The sequence below is a fragment of the Microtus ochrogaster genome, linkage group LG10, assembly GCF_000317375.1.
Source record: "Microtus ochrogaster isolate Prairie Vole_2 linkage group LG10, MicOch1.0, whole genome shotgun sequence".
Lineage (NCBI taxonomy): Eukaryota > Metazoa > Chordata > Mammalia > Rodentia > Cricetidae > Microtus > Microtus ochrogaster.
The window spans coordinates 12,338,398-12,358,725 of NC_022035.1; the positions used below are offsets into that span (position 1 = coordinate 12,338,398).

Genomic DNA, 20,328 nt, shown 5'->3' on the forward strand with positions numbered 1-20,328 from the left:
AGAGAGAGAGAGAGAGAGAGAGAGAGAGAGAGAGAGAGAGAATTAGGCAATACAGCTCCAGAAAAAGTCGGTCACGTAGGTTGTTTTTATTGTGCTTCCTTGTTTCTCAAATATTGCACTTGTACTCCAATACAAAGAGTAGCCAACTGCTTCCCAAAATAAAGGAAGCTGAAGGTAGTAATTTTCCATCTCCGTTCCTGAGTGCCAGAGTTACAGGGTCACCACTCCAAGCAGTCAGAGGGGGAAAGGAAAGGGATCACCACGGGTTTTCAATAAGAAGGAATCGCGAAACAAGATGCAAACAAGGAATTAGGCATGAGCAGAAAAGCAAACATTCGGGGATGTTTCTTATCACTATCGTAAAGATGATAGATGGGTAAAATTGAGTTACATTTAAGTTGTAATGGAGGAAAATAATTGCAGCATTCCATCAGGAAACCACAAGGTCCATTATTGATCTGTCCTCCTCGGGGCATGTCTTGTAATATTTAATAAAATAAACAGAGATTTATAACTCTCTATGGGCCATGTATCTGTAATCTCCCACACTATTCAAATTGTGGCTGTGGAGTCAGCATCAGAACTAACATCCAAGTCATCCGATCGGTTTGCCATGGCTCATTTAAACAGTGTAGTGCTCTCAAGAGAATGCATTTCATATTAGAAGTGAAACATATAAAGTCACATTCCAAAGTTGTTTTCTTACTTCCCGTGTCCAGGAATGAGGGAACGTTACCCTCTGTGCACTGTTACTGATGAGTCTTCATTTTTGATACTAAACATTGCTCCAAAGCAAATCTTTTAAGAAAGAAAACCCTTAAGGTACAAGGATTGGATGTATTTTACTTTAAAAAAATTAACTAAAACTGTATTAATTTTCACTTGCTTCTTTTCCATAGCTGTTGCCTCTATTCTTTTCCAGACTGGGCAAGTTGCTGCTTCCTGCCTTGTTTGAATTCTCCCTGCTGTCTATGGCATACAAAATGGCACGGTGCAATTTTTTTTTAATCTAAGAGAAACTTAAAATGAATTTCTTTCCAAATTTTTATAATATTCTCTGAGTTCATTGGGCACACCCAGGGGTGTTTTTATAAGGTAGCAAATGAGCCATTAGTGCCTCCTGCCTTTGCCTCATCCCTGCTAACTGCCTTAAACCGTCACATGTCTCTTCCTCAACCCAACCCCAAAAAGATTCTAAAAATGTCACCGTATAATGCTTTCATAAACCAAAAGCAAAAGGACACAGTTCAAGTTGGAACTCTGGCCAGCAATGCAGGTAGCCTTTACCTGGGGAGGGTACTTACTCAGGATGTGAGTAACAGCATCTCCCATGTGTCAGGTAGCTGAGGTTAACCACGTCCCTGCGTTTGAAGGGTGCTTCCTGTTCATACTCTCCTTTAAAGCAGGGCATAACTGTGTTAAGTTGCTGATCCCTCCGTGGTGATTAATTTGAGGAAATTTCTGTATTACTTATTGGATAATAAGTCTAACAGGAGAAGAAATGGATTTTAAAGGTGACTTTTGAAAAAGGTAAAATTCTGGAGCTAAGGCACCGATATGTGATGATTCTAGTCCCACATTCCTAGTAAGAGATTACTGGAAGCATGAGGAACCCCCTATGTTGATAAGGATAATAACCTATTGAGTAATAACATTTTTTAAACTTACTGTAGTATTTCAAATTTTGGGTGTTGCACCCTTTCTCCGGACTTTGGTCTTATCAATGGCCATCCCTCCCTGTTTCCTTATCTCCTCTTTCAAACAAGAAAAACAAAGATCTGCCAGAATTTAGAGAGGACTTACCAGGAATTTCTGCTGGTACTTGTCTGTGCACTGGCACAAATACTGATAAAGTGGACACAGAATGACCAAGTGCCCATGTTTGTGCTGTAACTCACATCCCCAAGGCCCATGGAAGACTCAAAAGTATCAGAGAAAAGAAACAAAGGCTTGACTACTCTTGGAGTCAATAAAACTCCCTTCCCTTGACTTTTTTTTTTTTTGTATAGATGTGGTAATTGATTCTAGGATCCTGGATACATTCCAGTCTGCTAATTATATATTTTTCTTCAAGCTAAAACGTTCCAGGAGGGCTCATTCGCTTATGACTCATTGGCTGAGCAGTATTGACTTCCTGTTCTATGAGCCAGGCTCTACCTTGGGGAACCAATTTCTGCACTTACCTGGGATCTAGGCGAATGTAGTAGCAGATGAAGTGCGTGCACACAGCACTTCAGGAAGATTGGCCCATCTTCCAGAAAGAAAAGGGGAAGGTCTAACTAGTGCATGCTAACATAGGATAAGAGTTTGTTTTAACCGTTCTCCCTGCTCACAGGTGGGGAAAGATGGTTTACAGGTCATATAAGTATAGAATAAAAAGATACACTGTTGCACTTCCCTTATCCTGTTTGGACACATTGTCCACATTGTCGAAATGTTCATCAGTCAGGGACCATTAAATGGCAGGTGACACTTAGACTGCACTCTAGGTAAAAGGGGTGAATTAAGGTCCTTTGGGGCTTGAAAAGCATTCTGTCCAAGCCTGCTTTATGGAAATTCAGTTTGTCATGCTGTCAGGACAGAACACAGAGATGATTCATGGTGGCCTAGAATGTGGGTCTGCATACCAGAAAAGTATATATCTGAAGGCTAAATTTCCTGCTGATAGTTTACATTTGAAATATCTGATTAGCACTTAGCCTCTCGCGGGCAGCCTGCTCGCACCGAAGGTGAAGAGGCACTCAGGATTTGGGGACAAAGCGGGACTGAGCTGGCCCACCAGCTCTGAGTGAATCAATAGTGTTCAGCGCTAATGCACTAAACAGGTTACAAGCACTAATGCAGCGGGAGTCGATAGCAAAAAATGAATGTCTCTAAAAATTACCTTGACAACAAAATGTGCAATATTTTCCATTTATTTTCAACTAATTACATTGCAAGCTTGTTCTTTCGTCTCATTAGTTTAAGCTAAGTGCCGGGGTCGAACTGTTTTCTTTAGGGCATAAGATGGGCAGATACTTGTGAACACTATTTTCAGCAAGAGTTGGAGGAAAAGGAGTTTTGTGTGACTAGGATTCAGTAGGAAGCCCAATAGTTACTCACTGAGTACTCACTCATGATAGGAGGGCAATGGGAAGGTAACTGTACCTGACCCTTTCCCCATGCAGCAATGGACTAGTGGAGATGACAGCAAATGTCCGAGTCACTCTGTCAACAAGGCGTCCTATAATTCATGAAATACGACATAATTTGTGAATATAAAAGAAAGGCAATATTTTTTACGGTTTAATCTTAAAAGACTGCTCTAGAGTGATAAAAGATAACTTTTACACGAAACTTTAGACTATAGATAAAGCATTATATCTTTAACATGTTTAGTTTTGGGCAAACATATGCCGAGTGCCTAATACGCTAATAATCATGACCCATTTCATAGCCTTGTGCCTGAACCATAAACTGTCGCATTTAATTTTAACTTTTTGAAGCACATTAAAGCACATTATTTTGTATTCACAAAACTATTAGAAGGTGCAGTGCCCTGTTGAGAGTTTAACTTTTTAAAATACATCCTGTTATACAAAATTGTCAATGCGTTTTAATAAAGCTTAGCATGAAGTAGGTCGTGTGTGTATGGCTAGAAGCTCCAGCTGTGGTATCGGCTGTGCTCGCCAGCTAGAGATCTGTGCCTCTCCCATCAGCTTCTATGGAAGTAGATAGGTTTCTCTTAGGCTGGATTTCTTCTTCCTTGGTCCCCTTCCTCTCTTTGGTGCCAACACTCTGTATTCCTGGAGATATTTCTTCTGCCTATGAAAAGGGTTCTCCCATTACTCATGAGTCCTGTGATGAAGAATCATGCAACTCGGAGAACACGAAAATAAGTCCCTTTGAAACCCTCAGCGTTATGCACAGTAATGGAATCTGAGGCGATGTGGTGGTGAGGTGGCCCGAGTCACATTGTCCTTCTGAGTCGGCAGAGTGTACCCTTCATAATTATATCCCTTCTTGAGTGTTTCCTGCTCATGGGGATCATGTGGCTGAGAGGCCAAGTGGGGGCCAAGTTCTCCCAGGACTCATGCCCAACTCATGAGCACCTCCTGGATGTCCTCCCAGGACCCATGCCCAACTCATGAGCACCTCCTGGATGTCCTCCCAGGACCCATGCCCAGCTCATGAGCACCTCTTGGTTGTCCACCCAGGACCCATGCCCAGCTCATGAGCACCTCTTGAATGTGCCCATGTGTGCTTTCAGACCAGGACCATCTTTGTGTTGTCAATTCCTTCATCTTTGCTGCACACACATTAAACCTTTTTCTTCCACGTTAATGGTCTTCATCCGCTTGTGTGTATTTAATCATGCAGATACCTGAATGAGATAAGGTCTCAGAAGAGAGGCTTTTGCCATGCGTTACTACCGAGCATCTGCATCGTAGACCGTAGACGACAAATAGTGTTGATTTGTTCTTAGAAGTCTCCTGAAATGAATCTATATATTTAAACAGTAAAGAAAGAACATAGGAATCATAGGCGTATAAGATCTTGGGCAAATTTGCCCAAGTATTTTTATGAATAAATCGCAAACAATGTTGTTTTCATCATCTGCACAAGCTGCGAAGGTCTGAAGTGCAGGTGTAAAAATATGTCTGAGGGATCCAAAGAAGCACTCACCTTTCTTCTGTGCTTGTTTGTCCGCTTTTGTTCAGCCAACAAAGAACTGCTGTTTACCAAGGGAATAGGAGGCACTTAATCTTCGGAGCTTGGTCCTGTGCCTACAAGTCAGGGAGGTCACCGGCTTGTCCCTTCCTGCAGCTGGTAATTACAGGCAGAGGACTTCTGTTTTCCAGTAAAGGGACCAGAATCTTGAGTGTAACAGACTGTTTATAAGAGCAAGTGGATGTAAGAAATATACACACTTTGGAATAGGATAATAGGAAAGTGAAACTGTTTTCTTCATATTTTCAACAATACGAGACAGTCTAAGTGTCTAGAAATGTCCGAAAGTGCAATAAGAGAGGTGAACCTCAGGTCACATTAGGTAATCCCAGTACTTAGCAACTTGAATTACTATGGGGAGTTTGCCATGGGATGGAATACAACTGATAATTTATTAAGAAGAAACCAATTTCTGGCTCCACCATCATGGCAAACAAGAAGAAGTAGCTATATTAGTAAGAGTGATTGAGAAATAATTTTACTTTGACAAAAAGCAATTACATTGGATTTATCTGGAGACACTGTGGGGAAAAAAAATTAGCTCTGTTTCCTATTCTCAACTAAGCTCAGACATTTTTAAGTGTAATTGCTATGAAAGTGGTTACTCCAGGTAGAGTTAGGCATATAGCATACAATTTCAACTCTATTATTGTCCCGACGGTGAGGATATCCCTTGGGATTAGAAAACATGATATCTAAGCGGTAGTTTAAAAGTAGGAGGTGAAATTTGTAATTGATGTTAAAGGTCGAAAGTTTAAGTTTTCAGTTGGAGACAGCTACCCAAAGAACTTAAACATATTCCGGCCTAACAGGTGGTGTCGCACGAGACAATTTCCCCACCTACTGAAAAGAAAGTTCCTTGTTGAAAAAGGAAAAACCAAGCTTCTAGTTTTCACAGGCTCTAGGGTAGCAATGGTGAAGGCCATTGCTGTCAGGAGACAGGAGACTCCGTCAGGGAAAAGACAACAGTCGGACTGAGAGCTCGTCAGTCCACGGAGAGAAGCTTTGGGGACTGACTACTGGGAAAGTGAATGCCTACAGTTCCATAAACAAGTGTTGCTTTTAATTAAAGCTTTCCCTGGATTTTTGGCCCCAAGGAGCCTCTGTTATAGCCCCCAGAACATGATTTAATGCCAGCCACATTTTCTGTTTTGTCTGGGAATATACACTAAGATTTCCTTTCCAGTTATTGGGTGGATAAATACTTTAATCATGGTGGCAGGTTGGCTGCTTTTACCTGCCTTGCTTTAGTGAGGCTTTGTTTCATACTCTGAGCTGCAGGCGAATCACAAAAGAAATCGAATGATTGTCTGCTTAATGTTCTGTTTCTTCGTAACCTTGTTCTTGTCTGTCAACCTCAGCCCAGTTCCCCAGTGGCTCAGGAAACCCTCCCCTGGGATTAAGTAATCGTTTACACAATCTCTCTCATTCATTAATCCATGTTGACATTCTCCCGCAGTACAGCCTTGCTCAAGGATTCCTTAAGCTCCTTATCCAGCTGCTAGTGTGTATGTGCAAACAACACCTATTTAATCAAGAGATTCAATATGCCCAAGGAATCATTTGGCCTTCCTCAGTTTTCTTCATGAACAGTCTCTTATTTTTCTCTCTTTCTATGCATTCATAAAGCAGAAATAGAAAACGTTATTGCTTCTATCAGATTTGTTGTTGTTTTTGTTGTTGTGTGTTAAAAAAAATGATGCCAATAAGATAAAATTAGATCACCCTGGATCTGTCCTCATCTCTACTGAATCTGTCTCCAGAGTGATGTGGTAATCTTTCTAGAAATCGGCCTGTTTTTAGAGCTGCAACCCTAGCAACAATCCGGGGAGTCCTCAGTGGCGCAGGGTAAAGTCCACGCTCATTGGGATGATGTTCAAGGAATCCCTTGCTTGGGTCCTGGTTTCCCTCACTTGTAGTAATAAGCCAAGAACGAACTCTTCGTAAGAGATAGTAGACGCCCCAACTTTCACTGCTGGCCAGTTTCTGGCATGTCAGTATCCCATCCCACCTATGCCAAGTTATCACGGAAACAGTTTTGGCCACTGAGTACAACTAGGAGGAAAATTGCGTAAATGGCTCCGTGCGCTGGTACAAACTGGCTCAAGAACATTGCTGAACTCTGTCCTACACCCAGCCCATCAAATCCGCCCATAGGGTCTGTCAGTCCCCACCTAACCCAGCCTTCTACCACCTGCCCCGCGAGCAGTCTCACGTTTCCTCCAGCACTCAGATTCACACCGCTTCTCCGTTTCTTTTTTAGTGCTCTGTAGACCAGGCTGGTCTCGAACTCACAGAGATCCGCCTGCCTCTGCCTCCCGAGTGCTGGGATTAAAGGCGTGCGCCACCATCGCCCGGCTCTCCGTTTCTTTTTAACTCTCCTGTTCTCCAGCTTCCCCTCCCCTTCCTTCTCTGAAATCTTCTGAGTGTCATGGCGGCATCCATTACCCATTCCAAGCACATCTCTTACTACTTGCAGAGAGATATGTTTTCCACTCATATGGTTATCCCTTGATAACGGAGTGGATTGTAGCTCGCTCCACGTATCTGGTACTTAATAAAATCACTTGAACAGAATACATCCTTATCAAACAAACGACTATAACTCGGATCTGTGTTTCAAATTGGCTATTCAAATGTTTATTGGTAAAAGCACCATTTCCCGTAAACTAACTTTCCTTCTTCCCTTCCAATCTCAAAAACCTAATTTATAGAGTAGTGGTTTTTGCAGAGTTAACAGGGTTAACTTCTAGCCTATGTTCCCTCCTTACATTAATAAACACATGGGCTCCGTGATCTCGATACACTTAGGGAAAATGAAGAATCCAAGGCAGGAAAAATGGAAGGAGATGAAGAGGAAGATGAGGAAGGGTGGCCAGACAGAAGTTACTGAACTTGGTAGTTAACTGAAAAAAGAAACGGAGTTAAAAGCAGGAGGAGGCTTCAGAGGGAGGACATCTTTCCTTCAGAACCTCGGGGACGTTCCCGGAACTGAGTGATACTGCTGGGGAGAGGAACGTTGGACATCTAGTGACTGTTGCTTGAGCAGTGATAAGTCATAGTGGTACCCGCCCTTGACATTTGCCTTTGGAACCCACAGGTTTTCACTCCTAGATCCCAGTCACGGCTTCACATTTAAAATGATGCATGGATAAATAAACAAGAATAACTGTCTTCTTCAGTCTCATCTTTTATGGCCACAGGATTCCCCTCACTTGGCACCATTTGGCATGAGGTACATGCTAGGCAGAGAAACACTCATCTGAATGGGATAGGCCAACTGAAATGAGGGATTTGGCTCTGGGCTCAGGACTTTGAATACTTTGCCCACTCAGGAAGTCTCTGATAAGTAGTTCACATCTAAAACCAGATGAGAAAACATGAAATGTGTCTCACTCCTTAGTGCTAAGATAGAAAAGAGGGATAAGAGCTATTGGCAGGCGGATTAATGGCGGCCTAGAGTGTAGTCATGGGCTTCAGCAGTACACCAGGGCATGACTGTTTCGCCTGTCTTTCGGCTCCTCTGGTCTTCTGCTAAGACAGTCATTGGTACTCCTTGCCAAAAGGGAGCCTCCCCTTTGATAGGTTTAATGTAATATAGCCGTTGGCTTTGTGACTTCTGGTCTTCTAATTTCTCTGTGAAATGAATGCATGACAGTTTGGTTTCTCTTAGCTAAACAGAGAAGGACAGAAAAAGCTCCTCACAGCATCCAAATCTGCCTGCCGTCCTTGGAATGGGTTTATGAATCCCTGCCACTTCTTGCTGAGACTGAAGCTCACCATGAAGACTGCAAACCAAAACCACATGGGCCCAGCCTGTTTTATATCTGGTTCACCTTAGGAAATGATAGAGAAGCAAAAGTTTTAGCCGGTCCAATTCCAGAGACCATGTCATTGGAGAAACTTGAGTGTTCTAACCCCAAGTGTAGATTTATATTTACGTATGAATGCAAGCGTGTGTACACATGCAAATGGAAAAATCATACACACGTGTACATAAGACATAATCTATTCCAAGACTTTTCTCCTCCTGTAGTCCAACTTCTGTCCAGATCTCCTCGCCATCCATCTCTGCTACGGGGTTGCACAGCTGCTACGGGGTTGCACAGCTGCTACGGGGTTGCACAGCTGCTACGGGGTTGCACAGCTGTGGAAGCCCACGCGATCTCACACACTCCCCTGTGCTCTCACAGCCCTCGGGCCGGGGCAGTCTTCATCTGCATGTCTGCTGAGTTCCTGGCGGTGCATGACAAGTTACCTGTCTTCAGGTGTCCGTCTCTTGTCTCCCTATGAGCATTTTACCTTCAGAAGATGGGTTGGGAAGACATTTTGGCTCGTGTGTCTCAAGAATGGATTTTTCCATTTTTAAAGAGTTACGTATGTGCACAAAAAGTAAAATATGCCACAAGGATTCTATGACCTTCAAAGCCTAACATATTTATTATGTTTCTTACAGATTCTTTGAAAACTTCATAAATACATGCAGTGCATCCTATCAAACCCAGCCCCTGCCCCCACACTCTAGGTCCCCCTCCCCCAGCTTATCTCCCTTCCAGCTTCATGTTCTTTTATTTTTATATCTGACCCATTGAGTCTAGTTAGGCTTTATATGGAATGGGTGTGGGTAATCCATGAAGGCATGAACACAGTCTCCTTCTAGTCTCCTTCAAAATTAAAAGACTCAGCTAAGGGCAGGCTTTATGAGCCCCTTCCCTCTCCATACTGGAATCTTGACGGGCTTAGTCTTGAGCAGGTAACCACAGTAAAAAAGCAATACTTTCTTGATAAAACTATGACTGGGGTGTGGCTTGGCAGGAGAATATGTGCTTGGCGTTTGTAGGCCTTTGGGTTCAATATTCAGCAGCAGAGGTGGCAGTGGCTGGGAGAAATGATTTATGGAATTTCAACACTCAAGCAGAGAAAAGCTGCCCTCCCAAATGGGGAAGAAAAAATGATGGGTTTGAGTCAGGCCTATTCACATATAGCCTGCAGGCAGATGTGGCGCCATGCGGGCCCTGAGGGGTACAAATCCAGTACGCGTGTTGAATTAGGTCATCACCGCTCGGCAACGCTCGGCAAGTGAGACTCTGGCTGCGGCATTGTCACCTGGTGACTCACCAGTGCTGAGCCAGCAGCAGGCCAACCAGAGGCCTGTTTGTGCTGTGTTGGTGGCTGGCCATGCTGGTGACCGGCCAGACTGAAAGGGTGTCCTTTGGCCAGCTTGCCTTCGACTCTGTGCCCAGCTTGGTTCTTCTGCTACACTCACAGCTAGACTAGGCTTCAGGCGGACCTGATCCCAGGGCTGGTGAAGCCACATTTCGGGATGTCTTCATCTAGGGAAGTCAGTGGAAGCAGAAATGGTGGGAAAACATCTTCCTTTCATGCTGTGCCCTGAGAACAGCAGGCTTGAGTTCTCTTCTTAGCACAGGACAGCGTTCAGACAACACCAACTTCAGGCATTAAAGACTAGCCTGCTCTGCCCGGGAGCCATTCTTCTGCACTCTACGGCAAGTTCTGGCTTTAGTGTTGATCACTGAGAAGTTCAAGTGACCGGGGAGTTAAACTTCATCTGCAAGAAGCATAGCCAGACACTGAAGCCCAGAGCCCTGTGCATCTGCCTGCAGAAGTCCTCTGCGTCCCCACAGGCGTGGCATTCAGGGTAGAAAACTGAGCAGAGCTCCTGACGCTAGCACAGTTGAGTGTTTAGCCAACTGGCGGAAAAGTCTAAGAAAGGACACTTTGCATTTTGAAAGTTGAGTCTCCCACAAAGCTATTTCTAGAACTTTTGCCAAATATGACTATGCATAACCTTTATATTAAAGCCTTCTGTTAACTAACTTTCCATGGTCAGGGTTGTAAGCACTGGTATGAGTAAGCTGGAATGGTTTTACAAAGCTACACTTAAAAATAAGTATCTACATGACTGATTTAAATTATCTATAGAGGAGCTAAATCTGTCCTATCAATCAATTAAAAGAATCACTATTTTAAATATATCCCATCCTTAATTACACTGAATTAAAGATAATTGCATACTCGCTGCATATCACAGTGTTAATTGGGGGAAACATTTTGAATCAAACCTATTGAGGTTTCTAGAACTTCAATTTTCTTTTTATAAAAAAGAAAAAAAAACATATGTCTGAGTCAGGTAAAAAAAAAAAACCTAGCAAGTACTCATGATAATAAACATACACACACACACACACACACACACACACACAAATAAAACAAAACACTGAATTAGTTAAGGTATAGTGCAGAGTAACTGCTGTAATCTGTAGGATGAAATGTAAGACAGGGGCTAGGTAAGGGAGTTTACGACAAGTCTTGTGTGTGTGTGTGCATGTACGCACGTGTGTGTGTGTGTTGCACAATCCTATGAGTGTATATGCTGAGGTCAGACTGACTGTTAGGTCTCTTTGCATGTTGTTTTGCAATATGCAGAGCTTAAACCAAGGCTCATTACTGAACGTCCATTGCAAAGGCTTAGACAGCATGCACTTCTGGAGGCCTGCCCCAATCTCTGGGTTGCCCAAGGCTCTCAGCAGGAAGAGAGATAAGAAGAGACCTCTCTCCTGCAGTGAATGTTGGCACATCGCTTCTTTCTGGAAACCAGTGTTCTTACTACCTTTAGCTTTCTGCTATGGGAAGAGATGAAAAAGAAGTAGACATGGATCCATGCATTCTGAAACTAGAATGTTCTTGCCCCTGTTTGTTTCTTGCTCCAAATTGCACAATCTTTTGAGATGTGGTCCCAGATGTAGAGGAGGAAGTAGAGCCTAGGAGAAAGAATAAGGCAGCCCCAGAAACCTGGCCCTGCAACAGTCCCTCTTCAAATAGACGACCTAAGAGTTTAAACTGTTCACTGCCGCTTTAAGCAGCCTCCCTTGGCTATGGCTGTCTCTACAAAATGTCTACAAAACTCAATTATCAATGAATCGTCTCTATTGAGTGGCTGGTACAGCCCAGTTACCTGCTACGCCTCAGAATAATCTATAGCACTCTAGCGAAGAAAAGCTTCTAATTAAATAGTGAGCAACGGCTCATTAATACATCAAAATAAGTGTCCAGATCGGAAGCATTCGCTTAATTATAAGATACAATAGATTTAGTATCTCTGAGACTCTCTCAGTTTGCTCACTGACTGCCATTTAAAATGAAGAAATTGTCGGCACACAGAATAGAATATGTTAGGTGACCTTTAACCGCAGATGCAAAAAAATATAAGAACTTTGCAATCCCATGTGATGGGTGGTCACTGTTAAAGAATGCAGTCATTATACAGAAATAAAACTGAATTTTTTGTTGTTTTTAAACAGTGAGTTGGAGGGCAGGGGGTGTGACTGGGCAGTAACTGCTTTCCTGGTGTGTGCAAAGCCCTGGGTCAGTCACAAGCACCATAAAAAATGAGAAGGTTATGATTATTGTAATAAATTGTAATAAAAATGATTGTAATAAATTATAATAATAGGGGATTTATGGCTTTCAAATCCTTTTCTTAGACCTGTAGCTGATTATAAAGATGTCTAAGAATGAACTTCATTTCTTTTCATCTAGGGAATACTTCATTTTTCTTAGTATATCCCTTACACCCCCTGCATCTTGCCCAGATTTATCAGTTCCCAGTTGTCATCAGGACAATGAGGACTTAAGTATTCCTTGCTCCTCATGAAATGCTCACTGCTCTATTCCTGCAAAAGATAGCTTAAAAAAAAATACTAGCTCTCTGCTCCACACTCACGCCCCTCCCCCTTTTTTCTTCAGTCATTCTGCTATTATTTATTAGCTCTCTGCTTTCCATGATGCGGTCTAATACTCGCGATATAGTATTGAAGGAGCTGAGAACCAGCGCCCTGAAAAAGGAAACCATATAAGTCAGGGTCATTAACGGGACAGTGTCTGGAATACATGGACAGTTGAAAGTAGATCTGCACATTGAGACACAAAGAACACAGACCTGCAGAAGCTGGGTAGAAACCGTATGTTATGAATTAGCAGGCCATGTTCAAAAATGACGTTCCTACGAGCAAGGATATGCATGCAGTGTTCCACATAGAAAGGAAAAGGGAAGAGGTGTTGAGTCGTTAAAAGACAAGACAAGAAATAAGGTCTACTGCAGTATTACCAGCTAACCTGACAATGGCCAGGACAAAGAGCGTGGTGCTGGAGGTAGAAAGACCAGGGCTAGGTCTCGGTGCAGGCTGTTAACAAAAACCAGCGCCAACTAGAGTCAGTCGGGTTCAGGGAAACCTGAAGTGAGGAAATGCCCCCATCAGAATTGGCCTGTAGGCAGTTCTGTGTGGCATTTTCTTGATTGTTGATTGATGTGGGAAGGCCCAGTCCACAATGGTGGAATCATCTGTACAGATAGTCCTGGGAGGAATAAGCAAGCTACCGAATGTGACCCAGGAAGCAAGCCAGTAAGCAGCTTTTCTCTGTGGTTCCTGCCTCTGCTTGAGTTCCTGCCCTCAATGATGGACAGTGGTTTGGACATGTAAACCAAACAACCCCGTTCCACCCGGAGTCACCTCTGGTCAATGTCTTATCACAGAGACAGAAGGCAACTGGGACAGGTAGAAAATGAAACTGCTGGAAACAAAAGGTAGATTACCTGGGTAGGGCAGCTGGAAAGTGAAACTGGTGGGGATTGAAGGTGGTTTACATGGGCGGGATGAAAGAAAAGGGGGAATCTTGAAGACATTTAGATGTCTGAATTAAACATCTGAAGGGACGGAAGAGTCATTCTGGGAGGTGTGTAATTGCATAAGGTCAGGAAGCGGGGAGTTATGTTAAGCCTGGGATCTCTCAGACAAGTGGGTGGAGATACAAATGTTGAATCAATGAAACAGATATCACAGGAGACGCATAATTCCAGTATGATAAGTATGTGGTCCAGGCATGAGCCTAGAATACAGCCTTGGGTAGTGTGCCGTGGATGTCCTGGCATGAATGGTCCTGCACAGGAAACATATATTCTTAGATTTGACAGACAAAGAAAAAAAACAGGGGTCTGAATGCATATGTAGTGTCAGGGATCGTGGCATTGTTTGTCATTGCCCTGCATCAATGAACAGAATTTTTTGAACCCTTCCAGTTGAATTGGAACATCACCAGATTGGTACTTGTCTCTCAGGAAACTGTTCACTGAGGTACTTGACGTCCGCTCTTTTTCAGCCTTTCTCTCAGGGGTGGCAGGAGTTCCGCAGACTGGTTCTCTTCTCTGAGACTCAGTGAGCTAGTTAATTTTCGCGACAATTCTATGTGGCGGGGACATTTCTCCGTAGCAATCTCTACTTTACAGGTAGAGTAAAACAGAGATTACCTCAATTTCTGAACTCGGGAAGATTGTAGGAATTGTATAAAATGCTTGCATTCAGGACCTTGATGGCTGCGGTTGTCTTAGGCGCAATTATCTCCCCATAAACTCTATCACCACCGCTTCCCTCTACTTCTCTGGCCCCAAAACAAGAACATATACTTGAGTTTTAAGATATTTCATAGTATGACCATTGACGGTTAATATGTTATCAATACTATTAATATTAATATACCTGAAATTCATTTCACCGGACTTGCTGCTAGGAAGTCCAGAAATGAAATATCTAAAGTTTTGTTTTTCTTTCAACAGCATCTAGGTTCTGCCTCCATGAGTGCCCATTTTGAACCACAGTGTAAAACTGAGCTAGCATTCTTTGCCTCCCATTTTTGAGAGTCTGTACACACAACAGTACCTAGTAAAACTGAAGCTGTTTCGGTCACTACAGCATTCGTGCATGGTTAGGGCTGTTTGTCTGTTTGCCCAGCTCTCCTTGATATTCTCAGCAAGCTCTTTTTATTTATTTATTTTTTTTCGAGACAGGGTTTCTCTGGGTTTCTCTGTGGTTTTGGAGCCTGTCCTGGAACTAGCTCTTGTAGACCAGGCTGATCTCGAACTCACAGAGATCCACCTGCCTCTGCCTCCCGAGTGCTGGGATTAAAGGCGTGCGCCACCACCGCCCGGCTCAGCAAGCTCTTTAATGAGGTTTCTCGCCAGTTTGTTTGCCCTCAATTCACCTTAACTTTACAGCCGTGTTTTCTTCCAGACCCTGCTGAGGAATTCATCAGGCTGTGAGGTGCGCAGTGACGAGTATCGGACGGAGTTCACCACAGCTTTGCAGCGCGTCGATTTATTCATGGGCCAGTTCAAGCAGGTGCTCTTGACGTCTATATCCACCTTCATCAAAGGCGACCTCACCATTGCCAATCTCGGGACATCGGAAGGTCGCTTCCTGCAGGTGGGTGCTTTCTTGGAGTAGCTGGTTTCATGTGATTCGTTTGTTTCTGTTTTCACTGTCAGGTATTGACAAACAAGCTAGACAGTGAAAACCACCGTCGCCACTAGAGACGAACCCAAAAGGCCGAAGCTGAAGCGTGGCCTACTTTTCATGAAGCAAGTAGAATGTTTTGGTCAAGTTTTGGAACCTTTTAACTCGAATGTGGCTGCTTTAGTTTGCTTGTCTGGAATGGCCTTTTTTTTTTCCATTCATAACTTATGTCACATGATTGGAAAGTAAAAATGAAACAATGAAGCCCTTCCAGGCAGTGTTTTCCTCTCTCGGGGGAAACTGTGGATCAAAGGAGCGCTATTGTGTGAGCCCTGTGTGTCCCTGAGGAGAGACATTCACACCCCGAGAGACACTGGCAGGACTCAGGAAGGGGTGTTATCATCAAAATCTCTCCTCGTTCTGCAAAAATGGTGGAGTGCCACACAGAGAAGATCAGATACGTAATTTGTTTAAGCACAGTCTTTATTAAGAAACGCTTCTAATGGCCAGCAGCACTATTTCCATACGATAAAGGTTCATAATTTAGACTTGATGGAATTAGTGTTTCCTAGCTACAAGAATCACAGCACTTTGCAGAAATTAACAACCCCTCATGTTAGGCGTATTTTATTGCTTTAATAGTTATTGGTACTTTCACCATGAGTTCGTGAGCAGATTCTCAATTAATGCAGAAGGACAATGGCATCTGTGGAATTTCTGTGACTATTAAGAATGTCTTATAAGGCAAGATGCTTATGTTTTCGTTGCCTGATGTAGTTAATATCCTGATCAGAGGATGGTTTCTAGTAAAATACTGAGTTGATGAGATTTTCCTCGGACGTACCCATCTACAAATGGATACATATTATTTTACAAAGCAAAGTTTTGAAAGTTCTTGGTGTCTTTAGAGTAATCTGGATGTTGGTCATGGCTACAATTTAAGAGGTGCAAATCATTTCTCTGATGCTCTAGAGCATAGCGGGACTTTTTCAAAGTTGCAGTGTCACCGTGTTGACAAAGATCCTGTGATGGGTTTGTACATTGTGTCCCCTGCTGCTACTCCCTCACTGCTGAAGGGGCCTCTCCTCCCCCTCCCACTATCTAGTGTGCAATCTACCTGATCCCCAGTCCTGGTCCCTTCATTCTGTTCTTCACTGTGAAAGTGGGACACATACTCCTTCCACGTACTTACGCACTGTAACGTCCCTATATGGCTGTCACCTGTGATGTTTGAAATAGGATCACATTGCTTGTGTTTGAATGCATGCTTCATTCATACTGATAATTGCTATGCTATTCCAAAGGATCTGGAGGAGAATTGGAAACTGAGGGGATCCCGGATGTGCTCGTGGCGATGGCCTGCTTCCCCCTCGTCTTCATTTCTGCTTTTCTTTTTTTCTAAGTTGACCATTATCTTACCAGCCCAGGTCCTCACTAATACTCTTTACAGTCACTTTAGATTTGAGAGATATTTTTTTATTTTTGCAATTACAACATTTCTCCCTTCCTTCCTTCCCTTCGAACCCTCCCATACACCCTCCTGCTCTGCTTCAAATTCATGAACCCTATTTTGTCAGTTATTTCATGCAATTACCTTGTATATACATACTTATTTATGTAAATACACACATGTGTGTGTGTGTATATATATATATTCCTAAATATAACCTGTTTTGTCCATAAAGGAGTAGTTTCTTAAACATCATAAGGGTTATAGTCTATTCTCACATGTTAAAATTATAATGAAACCCCACTTTTCAGTAAGTTTACTTTAATAAAAAAAAGTTCATACCATCCAAGGAATATATCATGTATATATAAAATCACATACTCATTATAACTAAAATGCCGTAGGTGATACTTTATTCTTGTCCCTTACTGTGTATGGGAGTAAAAAGCTATCTTCTGTTATTAATGGCACAAAGATAAAAAGGTAAAGTCACAAACATGTATTAAGAACCAACTAATTCTTCTCTACTGGACAAATACATGAAGCAAAGGAAAGCTGGAACCTGCTTTTGAGGAAAGACAATTTTAATTGAAGAGATTAAAGGCTTGCCTGGCAGCAATAGTGCGGACAGATAAGGGGCCTCTGGAACCACGGGGGATGTATTTCAGTGATACTTATGTTCCATCGACTTTTATATAAATAAACCTAAAACATTTGACAGTTAACTGAATCAGGCAGCCAACCACACTGAGGTCCAGTTTGTTTACATCAGATACAGTGCAGGGAAGAGGGAAGGGGGCCAGGGAAGATAGGAGACCTTCAGCTGGCGTTGCCAGAGTGACCCCCTCCCAGGTTCTGTGAAGTGTTTTGACTGGACTAAAACTCTAAATCCGTGGCCAGGCTAAGTTTCTGCAACTCACCGTTTTAATAAATACTATAGCGTTTCTGTTACAAAACAGAATCAACCTATTTTTTTTTCCCACCCAAGGCAGCTGCCACACATGAAAAACACAGAGAAATGATTTTACTTCCTTCCTACCCTCGAGCCTAATGGCAGAGCCGCTGAGCAAATTTTTTTATCCCAAGAGTTTGCAGCTGTTTCTGCCCTTCCTATTGTGTTGGTGTTGGGCTCGGGCTGGGAACCCACGCCACGGCCCCAGCTGTTGGGTGCAAAGTGAATCAGGTATTTCACAGTGGCTACTTGATTAGGAAGAATTATATTGTTTAGCTAACAATAGTCTGTGCGTGGCAGAGAGGACATTTCTGACGTGTTGCTAACTTTGAGACGAGTGTAACTTATCTCATGCAGGTGCGACTAAACCTAAATCTGCTGTCGTGTACATGGATCTGAGTCGAGATCAGTGGAAGTATGGCAATAATAGAATTCAAAAAACGGTTCTGATTTGTGGGATCACTCTCTTGGGATGCTTTGAAGAAAAACACCAAGTAGCATTTGAGACAGCAGAAGGAAACAGTGAGGATGTGCACCCTTGCAGGGAAACCTAGCCCAGGGTGCAGGGCCATGTGGGAGAAGGATGCATTCCCATGAAGATCACAGGACTAATCACAGGGATTGCCCACGTCTCCCCTTCTGAGCTCCTCATCTAATCTACATCTAAACAATGCCTGCTTGATTTTTTTTTAACAGCACTTGTATAAGGCCTTTAATCTCTAAATGCAAAGCATTGCTATTAAAATATTTGTGCGTGACTGTCAGGCCGGGGAGAGTGAGTGAATCAGAGATGGGGAGGGGCCGGAGGCCTTCCCAAGACTTGCTTCAAATTCAGCTCCACAAGCATTTCCCCGGCGACTGCACCATGTCTGCTAACAGTGCCCGCTGCCTGGGCACAATCACTGCTACCGTTAAGTTCTTTGCTAGCTCTTTCTTCAGCACCCTCCCCTGTTCTGTTACCTCCAGTGCTGGTAACACCCACCACTTTCTTTCTCTTCTGGTCGTATCTGGATTAGTTGGGTCTAGCAAGAAACTTAAAAGAGGAAAGATGTCTTTGGGTCATGATCATTCTTTATGACCATTACTTAAAGGATTATATCGGTAATCGGTGAAGTTGAGAAAAAATTGCTCCCTTGCCGTAAGATCAGTTCATCTACCGACCTTCTATCGTCAGATTGCTTGTGGCTTCTACGCCACCACTCTACTGTGCCACATCAGGGCTTCCCATTGGAAGGCAGTGGCATGCGTGGTGTTTAGAATTAGTAGTATTTTCTAATATACAGACACATACAGGTTCAGCAATGTGAGCATGAGATGGAGATGCTTCTGAATGAAGATTAAACTCACACATCATTTCTCTGTAGGGATTGTTAGTTTACTCATCTCTTACAACATTTTCAGACAGAGGCATCACGAAAAACATCATTTAAAATGAAACGCACAGCCTTCACCTAGATATAGCCCGAAAGAATATTATTAGCGGTAGTTGGTTGCTTTTGAAGAAATTATGTGTTGTGGGTTTCAGTTCCCAGCACATGCAGAGGACTGCAGATCGCTACCTTTTTGGTGAGTTTATCTCCAAATAAATAAACCTCTGTTATACTCAAAAAGAAAAAAAAATTATGTGTTGTGAGCTCAGAAGTCTCTTTGTGCTAAGCAGGAACTTACGGTAAATAAGAATTCCAAGGTCACGACCATAACTAAAAATTAAGCTGGGTTCATGCACAGTCTCTTAAAATCAATGCATACATGCTCTAGAAGGCTTATATTTGGTTCACTATAACATGTATGGAAATTTGAAGCATCATAAACGTTTGAAACCCTGGGAAAATATGAAACTTTTGTTTGTTTGGGTTGTAGATGACAAAGAGAAACTAAAATTTATTTCATGGATGAAATTCTGTAGGGGATAAAAAAAGAGAGAGATGCATAAAATATGAAGCATGTGTAGCATTAGTTTATGAACGGTTATTGCTTTTCACTAGCATAGCAGATAAACTCTGTGCACTGACTGGTTGTCCTGTAGTCAATGTGTCTGCAATACTAACCCGGAAGTTGCTTAAGTGACTTGTCTCGTCGTCGTCACTGTAACAAAATGCTGACAGAAGCAATGTGAAGGGGAAGGGTTTCTTTGCTCCTGAGGACGCAGTCCATCACAGTGAGGCAGGCATGACAGCAGCAGTGGCTCCTTGTTCTTCATGGAACCCACCCTCACCCATGCTGATCTAACCCCTCTGCCCCTCCACCTCCGCTGCCCCACACCCTCCCGCAGGTGCCTGGGGAGTGTGCCGCCTCTGCCACTCCGCTTCTCCAGGGAGCATCTATCCTGCCGCTTACCAGTCTCTCTAAGACCCTGTACCATAGAGGCTCACTCTGACTGTGAAGTCTCTCTAGGACCCTGCACCATAGAGGCTCACTCTGACTGTGAAGAAACCTGGGTGCTGAGCAGGGATGGCAAAAACTTTCCTCTGGGGAAAAAAAAAGCACTTGGTGATAAACATAGAAACATAAACCCAAACTACAATAAAGTACCACTACACACCCACTAAAATGGCCATAATTAAGAAAACGGAAAATAGGGCCAGATACGGTGGCACATACCTTTAAGCCCAGAACACAAGCATTTGGGAGGCAGAGGCCGGTAGTTCTCTGTGAATTTAAGACCAGCCTGATCTACATAGTGAGGACCAGGACAGCCATGGCTTTGTAGAGAGACCCTGTCTCATAAAAGTGTAGAAGAAAAGAGGAAAGGAAATGCCCGTGGTAGCACTAACATGTGGGAACGTGGAGTAGTACAGACAGTACGGGAAGAAGCTTAGCAGTTCTTCTGAAAAGTTCAAAATGGGGCTACCAGAAGGTTTTACAAATCCTGATCCTAGAGCCGGGCGGCGGTGGCGCACGCCTTTAAT

At 43.1% G+C, this 20,328-nt stretch overlaps 1 protein-coding gene across 2 annotated transcripts in view; it reads left to right on the forward strand.

Moving 5' to 3' along the window:
- Nucleotides 1–20,328, forward strand: part of Met (MET proto-oncogene, receptor tyrosine kinase) — a 110,720-nt gene that overhangs the window by 34,331 nt on the left and 56,061 nt on the right. For both annotated transcript variants that reach the window (XM_005363752.3, XM_013352450.2), the window contains one exon: nt 14,796–14,987. In XM_005363752.3, the coding sequence (XP_005363809.1) occupies nt 14,796–14,987 (192 nt within the window). The remainder of the gene's footprint in view (nt 1–14,795; nt 14,988–20,328) is intronic.